Raw genomic sequence first — 22,953 nt, forward strand, 5'->3', positions numbered from 1 at the left:
CTAGGGTTGCTAGGATGAGATAAGACAATGTACGGACACACAAGGACTCTCTACAACGTAGTGATTATTATAATATTTCATGCTTTCATCTCCATCCTAGAACCCAGAGTTCACTTCTTCTACCCATCACTGATTTTCTGTGTTTGAACCAATGAACCCAGTGAATTCCACAAGGAAGACTTGTACAGTGCTCTTCCTGGCGCTCAAAAAGATTTTTATACTGTCATTGCTCTTTATATAATATTGACGAAAAAATGTCCAACTTGCCAAAGGAACCTTTATGTTAATACCACTAGAGAAACTGAAGAAAAAGCAGTTGAAGCAAGTTGCATCTGTAGTCATTGTTTTCGTCTTGCAAGAAGCGTAACAGACTAAATGCACGGTTAGGGATGTGGGCTTGACTATCAGAAACACTGAATTTATTCACGTAATCTCTCTTTCCCCACTTATCAGCTATTCACAGATAAAAATGGAGGCAGAGAGGGAATCTTGTTAAGTTTTTCCCGGCTGCCTCTATGCTCAGAGGTAAACCTGAACTTACGAACATTTTCCTAAACCCCACCCTTCCTAAGTCTCTGAAAGCTTGGTGAGAAGGGATGTGACTATATATGCATTTTAAAAAATAATTTCCAGCGATCTTCTATGTCTCTCTACTTGTTCTCACTGCTCTTCTGCAAAGCTGCTCCTTCTGGTCCTGGCAATTTGACCCCAGCAAACATTTCTTAGAGAAAACACACACGTGCATATTCCTCTTAAAATTTAGTGGAAAAATTGTATTGTGGGAAGAAACGATAACTGAGAAAGTTTCATCCCTGGTTTCCCAAATATTCTGCCTTATTGGCCCCACAGGTCTCCTCACATTGTTAGAGCAAAAGTTCTGAGTCTTTTTTATTTGTAAAATATAATTACTATCCTTAGAGGTATATAAAAATCCTTTATAAACCCAAGTACTGGCCTGGTTCAGAGTGTTATTAACCAGTGAAAACTGCACCTTATCTTCTTTTCCCAAGTATGAAGGACAGGACAAGACAAGATGGCGCTGCCTTATAAGTGACCCGTATTTGCTTCCTAACTTAGTGACTCTCCTAACTGTTTCAGATTCCATGTTTGATGGGGTGACGGACAAACCAATTCTAGACTGCTGCGCCTGTGGAACCGCCAAGTACAGACTCACATTTTATGGGAACTGGTCCGAGAAGACGCACCCGAAGGATTACCCTCGTGAGTAGAGTAGCTACTTTATGGATTGGGGGAAGGTGTGTGGTGAAGTTCTGTCTGGCTGTGGAATACACCAGCCAAAGTGTGTCAGGTCTGCTCGCTTTTACCAACTGACTCATGAAATGCACATTCCCACAAAGTGAATTCATTGAGGCTAGCCGATAATACTGTTATGCTTTTTGCTTCTTTGCATAGTGTTGTTCTGATCTGTGATTTAAAAAAATATTCCTAAGGTCATGCTGCTTATCTTCAGGTCGAGCATTTGGTAACATCAGTCCCCGCAAAGTGGCTTTCTCCACGAATTATACAATAGATCTATATGTGCTGGGAATAGCTGGCAAAAGGGGCCTGCTCTTGACTCCACAGATCAAGGCCAACAAACGTTCGGCATCCTCAAACATAATGGTGGTCTATCTGCACACCCTTTCTCTACTGATTCCAGATACCACCCTAGAATCCCTCATGACACCATGCTCCAGAGAGCCAAAAGCAATCCATGAGAGTTGTCAGGAGGCCCCAAACTTGCCATTTTGGAGTAGATCCGTAAGCAGGACCCTACCAACTCCCTTTTCTCTTGTCATTGTCTCAACAAATGCCTGGCATGTGCCGGGCACTGTGCTAAGCTCTAGCGATATTCTGGTGAACTAAAAGAGACATGACCCACATTCTCGTGCAACTCAGAGATTAGTGGGGAGACAGACACTAATCGAATAATCACACACAAAACTGTGAAAATTCTAACAACGAATAGTGGACCTACTGTGTGCCGAGCATTGTTACATATGTCACGTCATTTAACCCTCAGAATAACCTGTTTTTGTGGATGAGCTCACTGGACATCAGAGAGATGTCATGACTTGCCCACGATCAGATGTAAGTTAGTAGCGGGCCCAAAATTCGAAAAGGGGTTGTTGGCCTCCTTGTCCTGCCTCTTAATTGGACTCTGCCTTTAAGACCCAGTGACGCTCATTCTCGCCAACTGTGGGTGGCAGGATGTTGGTGTGTGGCTCAGTGGGTGGCACTGAGCATGATTTTTCTGTTCATTGTCTGTTTTATTGTTCATTTCGCTCTGGAGTTGCCACAGCTGGGCAAAATGAGTGAGACCAGAAGAAAGGGATTCAAAGGAGGGACTGAAGTCAGCCCCTAAAGACGGGGAGCAAAGGGTCCGCGGTTGGGACTTAAGTAGACCTGCTCCAGACCAGAGCCTCCGTGCTCCCCAAGCAGCCCACCCAGCGGGTACTTGGCAGATCAAAAGACCTATTGTTTAACTTTACCCGCGTGTAATCAGGACTTGGGATCTTAGAAGCTCCTCACTAGTTTCTTCTTCTCACTCTGGGATGCAGCTTGATCTGCCTCAGCTGGTGTGGGAGACCTGCGTGAACAAAGTTGGAATCTGCCTGGCGGGGAAGAAACCACTTGGAACAAATATGAAGGATAAAAATTTCCTCCAGTGCCAGCCCAGAGGAAATAAAATGTTAAGGGCCCATCACTTATCTTTCGTAATCCTAAGGAGCTTCTTGTTCTTTTCTAGTCTGACGCTGTTATTTCCCAGAATTCAAACAAACAAAAACAAATACAAAAAAAAAGGCACAGACCATTGTTTGTGGGTCTTCGGGCCAAATCAAGTACAAATCTATATCAGGTTTCAGTGAAGTTGTTGGGAGTTTCTTAATAAATAAAGCAGACATGTGTTCTAGATCCCTCAGGATTGTTCCAGTGTCACGTGTCAGCGTGTCTTAATTTTTGGTTGGAAAAATGTCGTCACTATGTACAGAGGAGTGTGATCACATCAGACTGTGATTATTTCTTCAGGAGTCTTCTCCATCACAGAGAGAAGTCCTTCAGGAATAAAACCATGACATTCTCGTCTTCCATTTAGTGCCTTGGGAGTGGCTTCCCAAGGACTGTGTGCTGATTGCTGAACTCAGTAGCATCCACTATGACCTGGGAGGCAGGTTTCTAGCCCACATGTAGTCACTATGGCCAACACTGATGAGGAATTGTAGGCCAGACCTTCCTTGGAGGGACAGGATGGACTTGTATACTCAAGAGGATTGGAGCCAACCGAAAGGGCACAGAGAGGGTCTAATAAGGACTTTGAAAATTCAATGCTGGCAAAAGTGATTTCTACTACTCTTAGGTAACAGATGATTTCCCTTTGGCTGCTCCAGGGAAGATTTTGTCTTGATTAATCCACCCTTGCCATTAAGCCCAATTAAGCCATGGTGCTTCCCAACAATAGTAGAAACTGATAGTTATCAAGTCTCCCTTCTCTTTATTAATTACTCATCCAAAATATCCCTTTCTCCACAATGATCTCAGAGCAGCAATTCCCAAGCTTTTTCATTTCAAGATGCTTTTTACATGCTTAAAAATTGAGAACTTCAATAGCCTTTTGCTTATATGGGTATTTTGCAATATTCACCAAATCAAAAATTAAAACAAGTTTAAAAATATCACTTATTAATGAATTTAAAACATAACATATAATGAATTACCAATAATACACTCATTACGTGTTAACATATTTCATGAAAATAGCTATATTATCTAAAACAAAAGAAATTTAGTGAAAGAGCATCATTGTTTCACATTTTTGCAAATCTCTTTAATACCTTGCTTAATTCGAAGACACCTAAAGTGTCATATCTGCCTCTGCATTCTCCCTGTTGTGGTATGTTTCTTGGTTGAAGTATATGAGGAAAATTCTATCTCACCCAAATATGTAATTGGAAAAGGGAAGAATATTTTAATAACTTTTTCATTAATTACAGATAATCTTCTTTGGTACTACACCAAAACTCTACAAATAGTAGTTTCTTTTTTTTTTTTTAATCTTTATTTATTTTTGAAAGAGAGAGAACACAAGCAGGGAGGGGCAGAGAGAGAGAGGGGGGGACAGAAGATCTGGAAGCGGGTTCCGTGTTGACAGCATAGAGTCCAACGCGGGGCTCAAACTCATGAACCACAAGATCATGTCCTGAGCTGAAGTCTGACACTTAACTGACTGAGCCCCACAGGCCTCCAACACTCCTCCTTTCTTAAAGGATAATTACAGTGTAGAATATGAAAAACTATCAGTGAACTTGTACTCTGTTATATTAAAATACATTGGTTTGCACTTTGGAAGGATCTTTTACAAGCGAATGATTTTGTAACATCATACGTTGGTCATTTAAAAAACCTTGGCTTACTGAGTTATGCCGATGGTCCAGATGTTGAGACATTGCACTGTACAATCTCAAAAATCGCATTCATTAATATCACTTTCAGAAAAGTGCTGAAGTATTGGAAAGCTATCAAATTCATAGTAACAGACACAAGTTTTCCAAAATTCTAAGGTTTGCTTGAAAGTTCAAATTTTATCGTTGGCAATAGATACTGTCAGTTGTTTTCCTTGAAATGACAGGCTCTCTTCATTTTTGAGAACACGTCTGCCACATTCTCCAGTCTGAATAACCATAATTTGTCTGTCACTTGTTCTTTCTTTTTTTTTATTAAAATTTTTTTAATGTTTATTTATTCTTGAGAGAGAGAGAGAGAGAGACAGAGTGTGAGCAAAGGAAGGGCAGAGAGAGAGGGAGACACACAATCTGAAGCAGGCTCCAGGCTCTGAGCTGTCAGCACAGAGCCCGATGCCGGGTTCGAACTCACGGACCGCGAGATCATGACCTGGGCCGAAGTCGGACGCCTAACCGACTGAGCCACCCAGGCACCCCTGTCATTTGTTCTTTCAAGTAAAAGTGATGTTTAGGAAAATAAACGTGTCCAGTGACCTCCAGAAATGCAGAAGAGCATTTATTTACACAGGACAATCACAGCACCTGGGTATCTATGCAAGTGCTTTATGCACTGTTTCTCATTTAGTCACATGGAATAGGAAAATAATGTGTACTCAGAAGGTACAGAGGTTTCATAAAATTAATAATTTGTAGTGTTTCATCTAAAACATTCTTCAGTGAAGCTGGCTCTTTAAACGGTTTGCTGCGGGTCCTTGCATTGAGGAGCACACTGTTGACAGGTCGAGGCCACTGCTTTGATTGGCACTAAGTGACAGCAGTTTCGTTCAGCACCACTTTTGCACCATCAGGGTGAATGTCAACATGTTGCAAGAGGCAAATGTCTTCGTATTCCTATGAAAAGAGTTTGCACCTCACAGATCCCCTGCAAGGGCCTCAGGGTGCCCAGAGGCCTGGAGGCCACACTTTGAGAGCCTCCGCGATAGGGTAACAGAGCAACCTAGGGTGTCTGACCTTCAGTTTGGGGTAACTTGCCCTTGAGAATTCGCATCAGGCTCTACAAGAGGATTGGGCAACGCCCTTGTGTTTTGTACCATCTTCTCAACCACTATACAAGATGGTTTGTTCCAAATGCTGTTTCTGGGGTTCCACTTCTTAGAGAACCAAGTACTCTGCATTCATGACAGCCCACCCCACCCCGGGAGAGGTTAGGTGAGGTGAAATAAGGAAGAGCAAGGGGATGGACGGCCCCAGTGACTTCCGACATTCCCTCTCTATTGCGATGCCATAAATCTCTGCTGGCCATCTGGAAATGGCAAAATCCTTTTAAAATACCCCCAACTGGGTAGTACCCCCAATGGGTAGAAATCCATTTTAAGGCTGAATCATGCAAGTTTTACCTCCTAATTTTATAAGTGGAAGAAAAAAAAAAAAAACACCTGAAGCACAAAGTTAAGGGCTCAGATCACATAGCCAGAGAGTTTCAGAAACAAAATCAAAGCTCAGATCTCCTGATTCCCTTTTGCCTCTTCTGGGGGCTGTTGCAAGGCTGTCTTGTCTCTTCTGCAGTGAAATTAAATGCCTTATACACAAAGCATCTTTTAAGTATCTGCTGTACCAACGTGGACTCAACAGATACCAAATTCCAAACAGCTTTGCCCTACTGTACAAAGACCTACTCTGTAGAGATCCTAACTGAGAAGTCAGAAACAGAAGGTCTGGATTCACTGACCCTGGACGGAGTTCCAGAACCCTGGAGTGTTGGGAGAAGTGCAAGCCCCACCCACCCCCCAGCCTACCAATGTCTGTCGTCAGCAGTGCCCAGAAGCTTTCCAGGAGGTTGTGTCTTTTATAGGAACATGGTGACCGGACAGGGTAACCTCAGGGATGTCCAAAGGGGTTGGAGCCATGTTCATTCTTGGCCAGGGGATCGAGAGGCGCCTAACAGATGCTGATTCTCTTTGCTCCCTGGCTCTAAACACAGCTCCTAGGTTCTTTGACAAATGCCTCCACCCTGTAGAGACTCTGTAATGTCCCTTGACGATGTAAACAGCATAACTTCCCCCATTTTTGATATGGTATCGGTTTTAACACTGCTTAACAAATATGTATTGATGAAAAGAACATTTTTTCCAGGAGCCAATTAATTTTTTTTTTCATTTAACGACACATTGCCTAAAATATGAACTTGGCCACTGGGAAATATACTCTACAGAATCAAAGTTAATTTCACAATGAAACTCAGCCATATTTTCCATTGGGTCATGTTACTTAAAAATTCTTAGTTATTAAATCTAATCACATCAAAGAACACCACTCCAACCCTTGGCAACTACTCTCATTTCTTCCTATGTTCATCCACATACAGGGTTTCACATTTGGAAACATTGCATCCTACTTTGTGCATTTGGTTTGGTTTCCATAGTTCTAATTCGTTACATCAGCTTGCTCTAAACCACTTATCTGTCATTTTACTGAACATCTAGGTGATGTCAGGATTTTTTGCTAACATAGAAAGCACTACAATAAAAAAGAAAGAAAGAAAAAAAAGAAAAAATGTAGTTAAGTCTTCTTCCACCCTTTCTCCTTTCTTTGAATCATTTCCTTGAAATAATTTCCCAAGAGTAAGACTACCAGATCAAAGGATATGGACTTTTTTTGACTCTTGAGACATTTTGCTGGATTCTTCTCCAAAACGTTTGTATCAGTTCACCATGTAACCAATAGTGAGTAAATATAGCTCTTTCTCCCCGGCCTCCTTGGCATTTAACTAAACATTTTCCGTTTGGGTTTTGCCAATTAATGGTTATAACAAATTAATCTTATTATCTTAAATTGGCATTGGTTTAATTAATAACATACTGGAATCTTTCTTCATGCCTATTGTATTTGCCCTTAAAACCACTAGGGCATTGACAGGAATCAAGTCTGATTTTGCTCATTGTCTCTCCAGGACCTACCTCATTGTCTGGCACACTGAAAGCCTCTAAAGAAGAAGGAAGGAAGGAAGGAAGGAAGGAAGGAAGGAAGGAAGGAAGGAAGGAAGGAAGGAAGGAAGGAAGGAAGGAAGGAAGGAAGGAAGGAAGGAAGGAAGGAGAAAAGGAAGAGGAAGCAGTTATGAGCAAGGAAGAGAGTGGAGGGAGATGAACAATGAGAAGGCACTGAAGAGGCTGGGGCAGGAGAGAGAGGACCCTATGTGGCTGCTAAGTGGGGAGCAGATTAAATGGTGCTGGTGGCTTTTGGGAAGGTGGATTAGGAGGATATTACAGTGATGGTGCTAGCTCAGACTAAGGCAGCAGACATGTGATAGAATGAATGAATGGACTTGAGATATCTTTTAGAGGTAGATTCTGTCGTGGATTCAATGTGGAGGAGTGGCAGAGGAAAACATCAAAACTGATGAGCCAGGTTTCTGGCTTGGAAGTAGAAGTACTCTTTCTTCTTAAAATATTCTTTAGTGTTATTGTCTATTTTTATAAGTGATTGTGAAATCACTTTATCAAATTCTGTAAAGGATTCTGTCAGAATTTTAAATGGGATTGCATTGAATCCCTAAATTACTTTTGGAAGAATTGTTAGCTTTATAATATTTAGCTTGCTCAGTTTCTTCCCATTTATGAATAAGACGATTTGTGGGTTTGCACGGCTCAGTGTCTAGAACGGTGATGAGTCATAGGTGGACCATAGGTCTCCTCTAGATCTAACTTCAGAAGCAAAATGAAACATTTAACAAATAATCCCACTCCTTCCTACCATCACAGGGAAATCCCTCTCTAAGCCCATCAGCGCCCCCCAGTGGAGCGACCACCAGGCTGAGTATGAATAGAGTACGTCACCAGGAATTAGAATTTGGTACCAAGTACACGTGTAATGATACACAGTTTCAGTGAACGATGGGGCAAAAGAGAAAGGAATAAATAGCTTCTTTCCCCCTTTTTCTCCTCTCTTCCCTGCATCGGTCTGGGAAGTCTTACTGCAACAACTCGCTGTTTTCTGCACTGGGAATAGGGAAGGAAAGTCAGTTAGTCTGGTCTTCCAGCTAAACGTGGCAGGTTGAATGCAAACATTAATTTATGATCTTTCCTTAGATTCCGTAAAGATAGCACTAGGTGAATAAAAAATAAATAAGCTCACAAAGACAAGAAAAGAGGAAAGAATACATACACCATACAAGAGATACTGCCAAAATCTGGGAAGCTGGACTAGTGGCAACCGTCAGCAGAGCAAAGAAGGATGGAGCCAGTACCCCCAGAGAGGGCGACACATAAGAACCAAGACAACTAATTGCACGGAACACAGGAATAGCCTCAGGAGCCAAGTGTTCAGCACAATGAATGGAAAGCATAACATCGTGAAATATTAGAATAATGGGAATAGGAACAACCCTAAAAGCATCCAGAAAAACAGACAGCAAGCAAAGAATCGGGCCTCTTTAGAACAACACAAAAGCTCTAAAACGATGGGGTGATGCCACATTTCAGACTTAACGGTTATAAATTCTGAGGGGGGCTCAGCCTGGAGACCGGGCTAAGACAGAGCAGCTTCTATCTCCATGTGCTGGTTGGGTTTCTTTCTGGATCACTTTTTCATCAAAGTTTCTTTATTTTGGTAAGAGAGTAGGTAATAGAATATTTCTGCTTTTGTATTTACAGAATTTGTCCTGTTTGTTTTTTTCATGGCCTCATATATGTTTACTTGAGAAAGACTTTTTTCTTATTCCATCTTATTCCGTCTTATGGCACCTTATTCCAACGTGCCGAAGGATACATTATTTATTTCATGGCACGTGAGCGTCCTTGGTCCATTCAAGGCCCCTCTGGCTTTATTTGTTTTTGTTACATTCCATTTACCCCACATATGATTACTGTCATAATAGAATCTTTCTGCCATCTTATTTTATATTTCCTGATTATAATTTCTTTTTGTTTCTTCATTTAACCACTTCTTTTCTTTCCATTGCCTGCATTCGGTTTTCTTCTGCTGGTTTAAACATTATTTGATTCACTTTGTTTTTGTTGTGCTTGTGGTGGTCGCCTTTAATTTAAAACACATACTTATGCTGATTTATCTGCATTGATTTCATAAACATTTCAATATTTGTCTTCCCCTGAACAAAACAAGAATGCTGGCATGCTCTCAGATTCCTTTGGTCTCTACCGTCCCTCTCTACCCAAGCACACATTCATATTGATTATTTTCTAGGATGGCTTTTGATCTCTCCTTTATTTCCATGTCTCTGGTAGTCCCAGTCTCTGTGTTTCTGAAGGTTCCCAGTGTTGAGGTCAGAGGAGTGTGGAGTGGGTACTTAGTTCACCATCTCATCAGGAAACAGCAAGAAACTTGCAGGGGTTTTTGTTTACAGTTTTCAATCCATTTAATTCTTGGCAATATCTGTGCTTCCTGCTATATTATGGTAAGTTTAATTATGTTTTTTCAGGCTTACTACTTTATCATTTCTTCTTAATTGTTCATATTCTGATAATGGGGTCTTAACACCTTGATCTAAAATTGTATACTTATCATTTCTCCTTGATTTTTAACAGATTGTTTTCTATTTTTGCTGTGTCTTTGGAACCTGTAGACATAATGGTCATTATATCCTCATTATTAGCTTTGACTTTCAACATTGCATAGTTAATGTAATTAGCTGGCTTTAATAACTTTTGTCTTAAATTCAGTCATGCCTGAAACCCCACCTGCTTTTCCTTCACTTTAATTAATCTTTTCAGTGTTTTTTAAATTTTTTTCTTATTTTTAGACTTTCTAAGCCTTGTAAGGATTTTCCAGTAAATTATTGTATTTATCCAAAAATGCTTTCGCATTTTTTTTTTTTTTTTTTTTTTTTGGTTTTGGGATTTTTTTGGGTTTTTGTTTTTGTTTTTGTTTTGGCCAGGGTGCTCCATTCCTCAGATCTGTCTTTTGTATCTTTTCCTGTCTGTCTCTGTGCTCTGAATGTTTCCTCCTAGTGCATTTTTCTGTTTAGTTCCCTATAGCACCCCGTTGCACGCTGTACCTGTGTTATCATTGTTTGCTCCTTCACACTCCTTCCTCCCACAATGAGCTCTCCTGAAATAGGTGTATTTAAAAAACAGATTGCAACTATTCTCTGGCTTCTGCGTTTATTCCTATTTCATTCCACAGTTTACTGCTTCCACGGCCCCACCCCCTCCTCACCCTGCACCCAGGTTCTTAATTCAAAGTTCTGCTCTCATACAGCCAAACATTTTTAATAGTTTAAAATCATTTCTCCCCCTTTTACTCCTCTTTCCTTGAGTGATGATTATGACTGCTATTTCTGAAACCTTTGCCTCAGACTATTTTATTGGCATTTAAATGGGACTTGAAATTGGAAGGTTCCGGCCTCTCGCGCTGTCTCCCTCCTGGAAGTCCACAGACAATTTCTTGAGCATACCCTTTCCTACATAAGACATGCCTGCACTGGATTGACCATAGACTATTATATATTATATACAGTATTACTGTCCTTGTGTCTATCAAGGTAAAGTCTCATTACCAACGATAGAGGTCAATTAATTTATTGATAACTTATTTGCCATTTACTCCTGCTGGTTGGCGGTTCAAAGAGCATATGGCTCCTGCGTCTCATTCATGAAGCTTAAATGGCCACCTGTTTGGAACTGATTTGAGGAGGAAGAAAGATTGGATTCATTGGCAAGTCATGGATCAGTTATTATGTAAGCTCTAATGCCACCAGTTCCCCTGGCAAAATGGATGTGATTAACATTTGAGTATGACACCAACCCATGCATTTTTCATGTAGGATTTCCTTCAAACCTCTTTGCCGATACCTGTTTGGTGATTCCAAGAAATGCCTACTTTAACAATAAAGACTTCATTTTCCCTTTGCATGAAGATACTCTAAACTCTGAAAAGCTTTATGAAATTATAGGAGAGGGAATATACAAAGTCCATTAACCAACAGCATTGTGTGTGGTTACCCAGGAATTTGCACACAAAACTCTGCTACAGCTAATGGCGTTTATGTGCCTAAGTTTTCCAAACAACAGAGCTGAAAAATAGACCCTCAAGAATTGCTTTATGCCAAGAAAGGGCAACTATTTATAATCACGAGTGGGGCTTTTTGCAAAGGTCTGTGCCAGGCACTACAGTCCTGGCAAACCTCCCTCCCAATTTGCAAGAACTCTGCTGTTTGGGGCTGGAAGTAAAGCATGAGTACAAAGAAATCCTTGCAGCTTTTTCCTAGCCTTGGTGAAATTCAGAGCGAAAGAACAAACATATAACAGGACAAAGGATATAGGAAATCACAGCACAAGCAGCCCGGCCTTATTTTTAGTAAAAAGGATTAGTAAGGGCCACCCTGCAGTAAAGCGGATTGCCTGTGATCAGGGAGTAGGATGGTTGTAATCTCTTTACTGTACCGCTGAGTTGATTGATTAAATTAAAAGTTGTGAGTCAAATGCCCCCAGAACCTCTTGGAGTCCTTCGGTCTCTGTATATTCATGTGATCCTAATGACCTTCCATTGGAAGGGAAAAGTGTGCGCTACCTGTAGGGAACACATGAAGAAAGGCTGGAGAGGAAGCTAACCCCTTTCACCACCGCCAGCAAGAGTTTAATTAAACTCTCTCGAACATAATAAGCTTGCTTCAATTTAAGAGCAACGTGTGCCATGTTTGCCTGCACATGGAGCTTCCCAGGGTCTTGCAGCTCAAGTGGAAAGAACAATGCGAAGCAGAAGGCTTTCTCTTCACATCTGGCTCCTCGAAATGGGGCTAAGAGGCTTTCTGGAGGCTTTTGCTGACTGGGACAGTTAGTGTTTACAGATGTGAGTAGCTTTCAGTCATTGAATGCAAATTGCATTTGCTTTGTTGCGCACACCCTGGGAAAACCAAGAGGAAGAAGAGGAATAATGTTCCTTTATCCGCCCACCCACATTGAGATTCAGGGCACAGTCTTTTCAGGTTTATTGGGTCCCTAAGCAACCTTTGAAGAGAGCTGTACATCTGTCCGCTTGTCCCTACTGCAGCGGACATGGATTCGTTTGGCTTTGCTTTTCAAGGCTCTGGTTCCATCTTTGGTCCATTGACTGAACTTTTAGGTAAACGTTTCTTGCTTGCAGACCTGAGTGGTTGGTTACCCAGCTCCTGGGCTAATTCTCCCTTCCTCTTACACTTTGTATTCGGAAGGTGAGCTCATCAGAAAAACAAAAAACAAAAAAAACCAACCAAACAAACAAAAAACAGTGAAAGAGGGCTAGTTTTCAACGTGAAGGCTAAAAGCCAGAAAAATAAGCTAACGCAGGAGGTGGGAGAGAGCAGTTTCCTCCTGCAACAGGGAATCTCAGCACCAAATATCAGAACACTGTGAGAGCCTAAAGAGCGTTTCTGTGGTGAGAAACACTGTTAAGTCAGGTTTCTCTTGCCCCAAAGACTGGCCAGTGGTCGGTGCTCTGCTAAACAGCAACATATACCGCTTACAGTGTGAACCATCATGGACCTGGAAGTCAGATCCCACTAGGGGTCTTGAATCTGATATTTACTTACAGGACCGTATGAAAATTGCTTAACCTCTCTGTGCCTCAGTTTGCTCGTTGGTAAAGCAGGGATGATCAAAGCACCTACCTCATGAAGCTGTTTTGAAAATGGGCCGGGATTCAAAGCTAAGTTCCTCTCTATTCATATGGAATAAATTCACCTAGGACCTTGGAAAAGACACCAACTAACCTTTTGAGCTCCCATTTTATGTAGTAAAACCAAAATCTACATCACTGGATTCTTGTAGGGATAGATGAGTTAATAGTCTAAAAACCCTTTAAAAAGGCTTGGCATCTAGTGAAAGCTCACAAAGTATTAGTCATGATTATTTTTAAATGAGATAACTCATAGATGGGTTTTTTGCTTAGTACCAGATACACAGCAAGTTCTGTGTTAACCTGGCCAAAATGTGCTTATTTCTGAACTTGTCATTATTCTCACCCACATTTCTGAACCTTAAAATAAGGACTTAGCTCTGATCTCATCTTGAAATCTTGGACATATCCTCTCATCTGATTGGCTACCCTCACCTGGTGAGAACTTCCTGAAGTTTCCACCTGGCCTCTAAATTCTCTCCATGTCTTAGATGGAGAGAGGGCTGGGTTCAAGGTTCATTTTATCCCTAACTTAAATACTGACAAAGATGAATAGCCCCAAATTTAAAATTCAAAGATACTTGGAGCACCTGGGTGGCTCAGTCGGTTAAGTGTCCGACTTTGGCTTAGGTCATGATCTGGTGGTTTGTGAGTTCAAGCCCCACATCTGGTTCCGTGCTGACGGCTCGGAACCTGGAGCCTGTTTTGGATTCAGTGTCTCCCTCTCTCTCTCTGCTCCTCCCCCGCTCGCACTCTGTCTCTCTCAAAAATAAATAAACATTAAAATTCAAAGATACTTTACGAAAGACCTCCTACTGCAGATAGCCCAACCAACAGTGAGGAAATAGAGTTTGCATTTGTGACACTTTTCCCTCTCAGCAAGGAACTTAATAACAAATACAACATACATTTCACAATCAGCCAGGCAGACACATGGAACTAGTCAGCTAATCTTGATTACAAGTTAGTATTTACTGACTTGTGTTTTTGTAAATAAGCTAAGGGAAGTAAACAGAGTTTGAGATTTATGTGTTCTGTAATTTCTGTTGATCAAGATCAGTTTTACTTGGTTTCTCTCCCCTCTCCCCATCTCCCCCTACAAGCCCACACAAAAAAATTCTTAGGTGGGATTTGCCTCAGAGTATACAAGGCCTGAGCAGCACCTACCTAGACAAGAAGCAAAGCTGGGATGAGATAAGGAAACCACCTAGCTGTTAAGCTCAAAGACTCCTGGGGTCCACAGCATCCCTTGTAATGACATCAAGGAAATGTCATATAGGACACACTCTAAACCCTCTCTAAAGTCTACCTTAGTTCAGTGCATCTTACTTCCTTTAATCCATAAAAGATGGAAAAATCTCTCATATTCTCCTCAATTGGGGGGCATGCAATGGTAATTAGCATCTTCGGCATACTGTGTATATTAGAAATAACATTGGCCAAACTTCCTATATGATCCTTTCCCTTACCTCCTCTTTCCTGTGTTCTCTTTGCTTTTCCTCACCTTCTACCATAGTTTCATGCTAGACCCCTGGAGAAGAGCATTGGAGTTGGTTGGGACCATCACTGTGTCCCCAGCTCCACCACAGTGTCTGATATAGAGCTAGCGCTCAATATGTGTTATTCAATGGGCTTGCTACAAACATCTTCTGCATTAAAAAAAATAATCGTAACTACTTAAAACAATCACAAGAAGGGGAAACGCGTCTATGCTAAAAATCTTATTAAGGTTACTCAGAATTCATATACACAAAACTCTGCTGGAGCCAACAGCATTTATGTGCTTAAAGTTTTCCAAACAATGAGTGGAAAATATACCCTGAAGAATTGTTTATGCCAAATAAGGCTGACTATTCATGGTCATGACTGAAATTGCTGCGTGTTTTCTGCCAGCCACTGCATTCCTGCCAAATATCCTCCCAATTTGCAAGGATTCTTGGGCTTCACATTGGAAATCAACCAGTAAAATGCCTCTTCAACCCAACTTACATGGGTCTTATTCTTCATCCGTACTTGCTGAGGCACCCTGCATAGAGCAACACCCTAAATTTGCAATGCTTATTTAGGTTGACACAGTGACGTGGAATGTCATGGGACCACAGATCATGGAAGCAAGTTAACAGAGTTGTGACATCAGTTTGGGTTCTGAACGCACAACACTTGGAAATCGGCTCACGCTACTTCCGTGTCAGGAGAACCAGTTGAGAGGTTGTCCGTCAGATGCTTCCATCAGCCAGAGCAAGAGATCAGCTCCGCATCTTGGTAGCTGGTGGGCCAAAACTTGCAGAAAAAAAAGGAAAAAAAAAAAGGCAAAAAACTGGCAGACCAAGTCTTAGATTTGCTAATCGTAGCTACTAGGGGGCACACGCTTGAAGAATAACCCACAACGAAGAGCGCTTTCGGGCAAACGTGTTTCTCAAAGGTGAGCCTGCGGAAGCCCTGTGTTCAAATTCAGTTGCAGCGCCCCCAGCATTCTGGCACCAGTGATTTTCCTTGTTTGGAAGAATTTTGCAGGAGTTAAGCAACCCATCATTGTCCCACTTCTAACATGGCCGACACACCTAATGGTAAAGAGTGGTCTCTGGAACCAGACTAAATCCCTGACACCACCACTTACAGTTCATGAGATGTTAGGCACACCACTTAATTAAGCTCTCTGTGTCTCAGTTTTCTTTTCCATAAAGCGGGAATGATAACAATACTAACTTCACAGGATTCCTGTGAGGGGGAAATGGATTAATATGTGTAAAGAGCTTAGAAGAGTTTGGCATATATTAAGTGTTACATATTTGTTGGCTACTATTGTAAATCCTTTCGTGTGATCCAGTTCTCGCCTTGAACTCCAGTTCTCATAAATGGGTCTCAATCTTTAGGCATTCATTGATTCCATAGATATTTAGGGACTGCCTTCCATCTGGCTGACCTTGCCCTTAAGGTGGCCTTGTTCCCCAGTGAGACTCATGGAGGAGCCCTGGTTGCCCCCAGGCCCCCCCCTCCCTTGCTCCTATCAATCCTTCCAAGGCCTGGAATTCTGCCTCTTAAGCCAGACCTGCTTGCTGCCCAGTGTCTCTGTTCTCTTCAAATAGTGGGAGCTCCCTGGCCTGCCTGCTCACCTCCACTACCAGTCTCTCTGTCTCATCTTTCAGCTCACTGCCTGGCCTGGTCTTGATGCTGGCAGCACCCTGGAAATGTGTTCAAGCAATGAATAAATTATTCAGTGCTTTATTTCCCTCCAGGGAAGAACTAGGAAGCCAGACCTTATTGAGTCAAAAGAATTCCTGCTGCCCCTTTACTGCAATAATTTAATCTCTAAGAAGTTCAGGAAAAACAAAAGCAAAAAACAAAAAAACAAAAACCTAAGGAAATACCCCTCTAACCATAAACTATCCCTCTTCATCGAGAGAAAACAGACTTTTCCTGCTTAGAATGGCACAAACAGAACTCTTCCATTTCACCAGAGCTCCAGGGAATAATAGGCCACCAGCTGCCACCTTGGGCTGCAGGTTTCGGGAACTTGGAAAGGGGAATTTTCCATCCTGATTATTGCCTTTGCAGTGTTCTCAGCTGCCAGCACATGGTGGTGGGCGTGGGTATGAGCCAACTTTTGTGTTCCTAAATAATAAGGCTGAGATGCTGTCCTCCTTTGCTACAGAACCCTGGCCACCCATCTATCAACCAACCCTGGCCACCCATCTGTCAACCACCTTGCCTACACGCACCTACTATGTGCAGGCCCTTAAAAAAATAAGTCACCTCTTCATGTATTTTTTAAAGCATTGGAAGGAAAGCTGATACTCAAGGCAAAACTAAGAAAATTCTCATACTACCAAAGTGGAAGAGACTTGACCAAAGTCATACACCCCAGGAAGGGTAGATCCAGGATTTAATTATGTGAGCCTGGGTTAAAAGACTCATTCTTCAATAGCACTAAATTTACTGAGACCTGACCAGCCTAATCTCTTGCCTCTCTGTAGCTTTTTTTTTTTTTTTTTTGACTCCACACCCATCTTATATTCTCAGATAGCACCCTGCTCATTGTGACCTCTGGGCCTTTGCACAGGCTGTTTGATGGGTTTGCAACATTCTGGTTCACCCCCACCACCTTCATCTGGGTGACTGCTGCCCACCCCACACTTTTGTTCTCAGCTTAATCCCCATTGCCTTGGAAACACTTTTCTATTTCCCTACTCTGGATTAGCAGCCCTCTTTTTTGCTCCAGCCTTTTGGTTATCCTATCACGCCATCTTCCATGCTGCATTGCAGTTGCTTGTTCACATGTTTCATTGCCCTAATATCCTAAGACACGGCAAAGCCCTTGTCTGGTTTGGCTCAGAACCCCCAGGACCCAGGATTCAGAGCATAACATGTGACCAGTGAGTATTTGTTGAATTAAGAGGAAGCAAGCTCTCTCTCTACCAAGCTGCCTCCCTGACAGGTCAAATCTGAAAATAAAGATACCAGCTTTGCAGTTCCCGGCTAATGGCTCCATGCAGGCTGAGCACCTGACCTGTGATGTTTAAAATGTTCTGGGGTAAGCCTTGAGCTCTCACCAATAAGTCTTACAAGTTCACAGCTCACCCTTGTCATTGCCCTGTCGCCACCCCCATTACATGGGAATTAAATTTTTGATTCCAATACAATGCAGCTCAAGCCTAGGAAAGGCCAGGGTGAGCCTTGAGAGACAGTGAAAGAAAGCTAACATTGCTTCTACCTTCACATCTCCCTTTTTAAAAGTGCACTTTTTTAAAAAATGTTTTTTTTTAAGTTTATTTATTTATTTTGAGAGAGGCAGAGACAACGTGAGCAGGAGAGGGGCAGAGAGAGAGGGAGAGAGAGAGAATCCTAAGCAGTCTCTGTACTGCCAGCATAGACTCCAATGCGGGGCTTGAACCCACGAAACTGCAAGCTCATGACCTGAGCCAAAACCAAGAGTCAGACACTCAACCGACTGAGCCACCCAGGCAGCCCTAAAAGCAAACTTTTAATTGAAGCACACATACATACAGACAGACAGACAGACAGACAGAAAAGTGGCTACATCATAAATGTACAGCTCACAGTTTCCCATTCATTTTGACACATGCATGTTAGCAGCACAAAAATCAGAAAATGACTGGCACTCCAGAAGCCTCCTTTTTTCCAGTCAGTGCTCCCCTACAAAGGGCAGCCGCCATCTTAACTTCTAATACATAGAATTTTACAGCAGGTACTCTTTTGTGTTTGGGTTCTTTTGTTCAACTTTGTAGTTTTGTTCAACTTTATAGTTTATCCATGTAGTTGTGCATAATTTTGGTTTGCTCTTTCTCATAACTGTATAATATTTCATGGCACGAATATACCACATTTCATTTTACCATCCTATTACGGATGAACATTTGGGTAGTTTTCAACATGGGACTATTATGAATAGTGCCATATAAACATTCATGTGCATGTATTCTAGTAAATATATGTATGCATTTCTGTTCTTTACATACTAGGAATGGAATTACTGGGTCATAAGATATATAGCCCAGCTTTAGTAATGATTATTAAACAGTTTTCCACAGCAAGAGAAATCTGGTAATCTACATCCTTGCCAACACTTGATATTGTTGGTCCTTTTCCTGGTATGTGTAGTGATATCACATTGTGATTTTAGTTTGAATTTCTTTGGTTTTTGCTATTGTGTTGTTATTGGTCATTTGGATAAATCTCAAGTGCCTGTTCAGTCTTTTGACCATTTTTTACTCTTGAGTTGTCTGCCTTTTTCTTATTGATATATAGCAGTTATTTTTACATTCTGGATAAGAGTCCTTAGTCAGTTATGTGTATTCCAAATATCTTCTGTTCTATGATTTGCCTTTTCACTCTTTTAATCTTTTGATGAACAGAGGTTTTAATTTTACCATAATTCAAATGATCTTTTTTTCTCTTCATGGTTAGCACTGTTTGTATCTTACTTAAGAAATCTTTGCCTGCCCCAAAGCTATAAAGACTTTGTTCTTTATTCTTTTCTAAAAGTGTTATTGTTTTGCTGAATTGATCTGTAATTGAAATTGTATATGGTATGAGGTAAGAGTCAAGATAGATTTTAAAATTTTTTTCCAGAATCCTTTATTGGAATGCCCATCCTTTCCCTTCTGCATTAGTGTGACCTTTGTCATATATCAAGTGACTATATATCTGTGGGTCTATTTCCGGACTCTATATTCCGTCATTCTATTTCATTATTTATTTGTCTATCCTTCACATCTAGAAGCATTGGTTCTCTAACTTTATTCTTCTTCAGACTATTTTGACTATTCTTAGTCCTTTATATTTCTGCATAAATTTTAAAATCATGATGTCAACTGTTATTTAAAAAAAAAAAACTCCACTAGTATTTTTATTGAGATTATGTTGAATTTATGGACAAATTAGGGGATATTTGACAACTTTGCATTATTGACTCTTCTAATCAACAAATATGTTCTATCACTTCATTTATTTAGATTTGCTCTCCGTTCACTCAGTAATTTTTTTATTTATTTTGAGAGGGAGAGAGAGAGAGAGCACAAGCAGTGGAGGGGGCAGAAAGAGAGGAAGAGAGAGAGACTCCCAGCAGCAGAGCCCAATGCAGGGCTCAGTCTCACAAACCATGAGATCATGACCTGAGCCAAAGTCAAGGGTCCGGTGTTCAACTGACTTAGCCACCCAGGTGCCCCACTCAATAATGTTTTATAGATTTCTTTTTTTTTTTTTGTCTTTTAAAATTCTTTTATTTTTCTAATTTACAATAGTTAACATTATTTTTAGAAATTTCAAATGATATACAAGTGTCTGAAATAAAATATAAGTGTCTCTTTGTCCCCTGCTCTAGTAACTCCTCAAGGGTTGTTATTGGTTTTTTTTATTTTTCAATTAATTAATCTATTTATTGTTTAATTTACATCCACATTAGTTAGCATAAGTGTAACTATGATTTCAGGAGTAGATTCTTAATGCCCCTTACCCATTTAGCCCACTCCCCCTCCTACAACCCCTCCAGCAACCCTCTGTTTGTTCTTTATATTTAAGAGTCTCTTATGTTTTGTCCCCTTCCGTGTTTTTATATTATTTTTCCTTCCCTTCCCTTATGTTCATCTGTTTAGTATTTTAATTCCTCATATGAGTGAAGTCATATGATATTTGTCTTTCTCTGACTAATTTCGCTTAGCATAATACCCTCCAGTTCCATCCACATAGTTACAAATGGCAAGATTTCATTCTTTTTGATTGCCGAGTGATACTCCATTGTATATATATACCACATCTTCTTTATCCATTCATCCATCGATGGACATTTGGGCTCTTTCCATACTTTGGCTATTGTTGATAGTGCTGCTATAAACATGGGGCTGCATGTACCCCTTCGAAAAAGCATACCTGTATCCCTCGGGTAAATACCTAGTAGTGCAATTGCTGGCTCATAGGGTAGTTCTATTATTAATTTTTTAGGAACCTCCATCCTGTTTTCCAGAACGGCCGCACCAGTTTGCATTCCCACCAGCATTACAAAAGAGATCCTTTTTCTCTGCATCCTTGCCAACACCTTTTGTTGCCTGAGTTGTTCTTGTTAGCCATTCTGACAGGTGTAAGGTGGTATCTCATTGTGGTTTTGATTTGTATTTTCCCTGATGATGAGTGATGTTGAGCATTTTTTCATGTGTCTGTTGGCCATCTGGATGTCTTCTTTGGAGAAGTGTCTCTGCATGTCTTTTGCCCATTTCTTCACTGGATTGATATTTTGGGTGTTGAGTTTGTTAAATTCTTTATAGATTTTGGATACTAACCCTTTATCTGATATGTCGTTTGCAAATATCTTCTCCCATTCCTTCGGTTGTCTTTTAGTTTTGCTGATTGTTTCCTTCACTGTGAAGAAGCTTTTTTTATTTCGATCAGGTCCCAATAATTTATTTTTTGCTTTTGTTTCCCTTGCCTCTGGAGACATGTTGAGTAAGAAGTTGCTGTGGCCGAGGTCAAAGAGGTTTTTGCTTGCTTTCTCCACTAGGATTTTGATGGCTTCCTGTCTTATGTTTAGGTCTTTCATCCATTTTGAGTTTATTTTTGTGTATGGTGTAAGAAAGTGGTCCAGGTTCATTCTTTTGCAGGTCGCTGTCCAGTTTTCCCAGCACCATTTGCTGAAGAGACTTTTTTCCACTGGATAGTCTTTCCTGCTTTGTCAAAGATTAGTTGGCCATACATTTGTGGGTCCATTTCTGGGTTCTTTATTCTGTTCCATTGATCTGAGTGTCTGTTTTTGTGCCAGTACCATACTGTCATGATGATTACAGCTTTGTAATATGTCTTGAAGTCTAGGATTGTGATGCCTCCAACTTCGGTTTTCTTTTTCAAGATAGCTTTGGCTTTTCAGAGTCCTTTCTGGTTCCATACAGATTTTAGGATAGCTTGTTCTAGCTCTGTGAAGAATGCTGGTGTTATTTTGATAGCGATTGCTGTTTTGTAGGTTTCTACGGAGAAGAGGTCTTGTTCATTTTTCACTGGATTTATTCTTAGATACTATATATTTTATACTATTGCAAGTGACAGCTTTTTGAATTTTCAATTTTTGTCGCTGGTGTATAGACATGACATTGATTCTTGCATATTGACTTCTTATTCAGAGATCTTGCTAAATGCACGTTTTAATTCTATTAGTTTATGTACAGATTATTTTGGAATTTTTACTTTGGAATTTTTATTTTGGAATATTATACTATTATATCTTCCACCAACAATTCCCTTCTTATCATTATGCCTTCTATTTCTCTTTATTGCCTTATTTCATGGTTAGAACCTGGTGATAGTGGGCATTCTTGCCTTGATTCCAGTCTTGTGGGGAAAGCTTTATTTATTTGGGGGGACAGCTTTTTAATATCTCATTTTTAAGTGTGATTTTTGCCTTAGCTCTTTTGTAGATTTCTTTTTTTATCAGGTAAGAAAGTTCTTTTCTATTCTTAGTTTGCTGAGTGTTTTTTTTTTTATCACGAATGGATATTGAATGCAATCAAATGATTGTTCTGTATCTATGAAGATATACATATAGTTTTTCTGTTAATGTGATGAATTGTAGTGATTGAATTTTGAATGCTGTACCACCATTGTATTCCTGGAATAAACTCTATATGTTTGTGATATAGTATAACGGGATATAGCATCTGTTAATATTTTGTTTGAAGTTTCTACATCTACGCTCACGAACGAGACTGGAGTTCTGTCTACACTTTTCCCTTCAATTTTGAGGTGGAATTTTTTACCCCAGCCTGACCCCCCTTTTTATCCTATATATAGACTTGATTCAATAGGCTTTGCTTCTATTATTAGCTTAACAAACTTTCCCCTGGGACTTCTATCTTCTCTCTCACTGACAATGCAAAAAGCCTTCCTAAAAACAAAGCAAATGTGAGCCAAATCCCAGTTCAACCACTCACTGAGAATGTGTCCAATGACAAGGTACAGATCTTCTCGGAGCCTTTCCTCATCAATGAAATGGGTTTGAAACGTAAATTGGATAATAACATTCAAAAGCACCTGGTACAAACATACGCTGAATAATTCCTATTTCTCACTACCTCTTCTATCTACTACCTAAAAAGTTGGAAACACAGAAGAGTATTGGCTTACTTACTTACTTACTTACTTACTTACAGAGTTTAGGCAACAGTTAAGATTCAAACCTGAAAAATGAACTAATCGGGATGGGAGAAGTCCATTCTTTTTGCTAAACTCTAAAACACAAAGCGGTTATTTACTGCTCCTGCTAAGTTTTTAAATACAAGCTCCTAGATTTTTTAAATTAGATAAACATTGCTAGAATTTATCATCCAAAGTGCTACAGTTCCTTCCCTGAGGCTTCAAACTCAGGTGTTAATGTTGTAGTAAACAT

General features: G+C 40.5%; 1 protein-coding gene across 6 annotated transcripts in view; it reads left to right on the forward strand.

Moving 5' to 3' along the window:
- SPON1 (spondin 1) overlaps nucleotides 1-22,953 on the forward strand; it is a 261,400-nt gene that overhangs the window by 112,717 nt on the left and 125,730 nt on the right. For all 6 annotated transcript variants that reach the window (XM_023239596.2, XM_045038988.1, XM_045038989.1 and 3 more), the window contains exon 5: nucleotides 1,099-1,221. In XM_023239596.2, coding sequence (XP_023095364.1) covers nucleotides 1,099-1,221 — 123 coding nt within the window. The remainder of the gene's footprint in view (nucleotides 1-1,098; nucleotides 1,222-22,953) is intronic.

Source organism: Felis catus, chromosome D1 (genome assembly GCF_018350175.1).
Source record: "Felis catus isolate Fca126 chromosome D1, F.catus_Fca126_mat1.0, whole genome shotgun sequence".
Lineage (NCBI taxonomy): Eukaryota > Metazoa > Chordata > Mammalia > Carnivora > Felidae > Felis > Felis catus.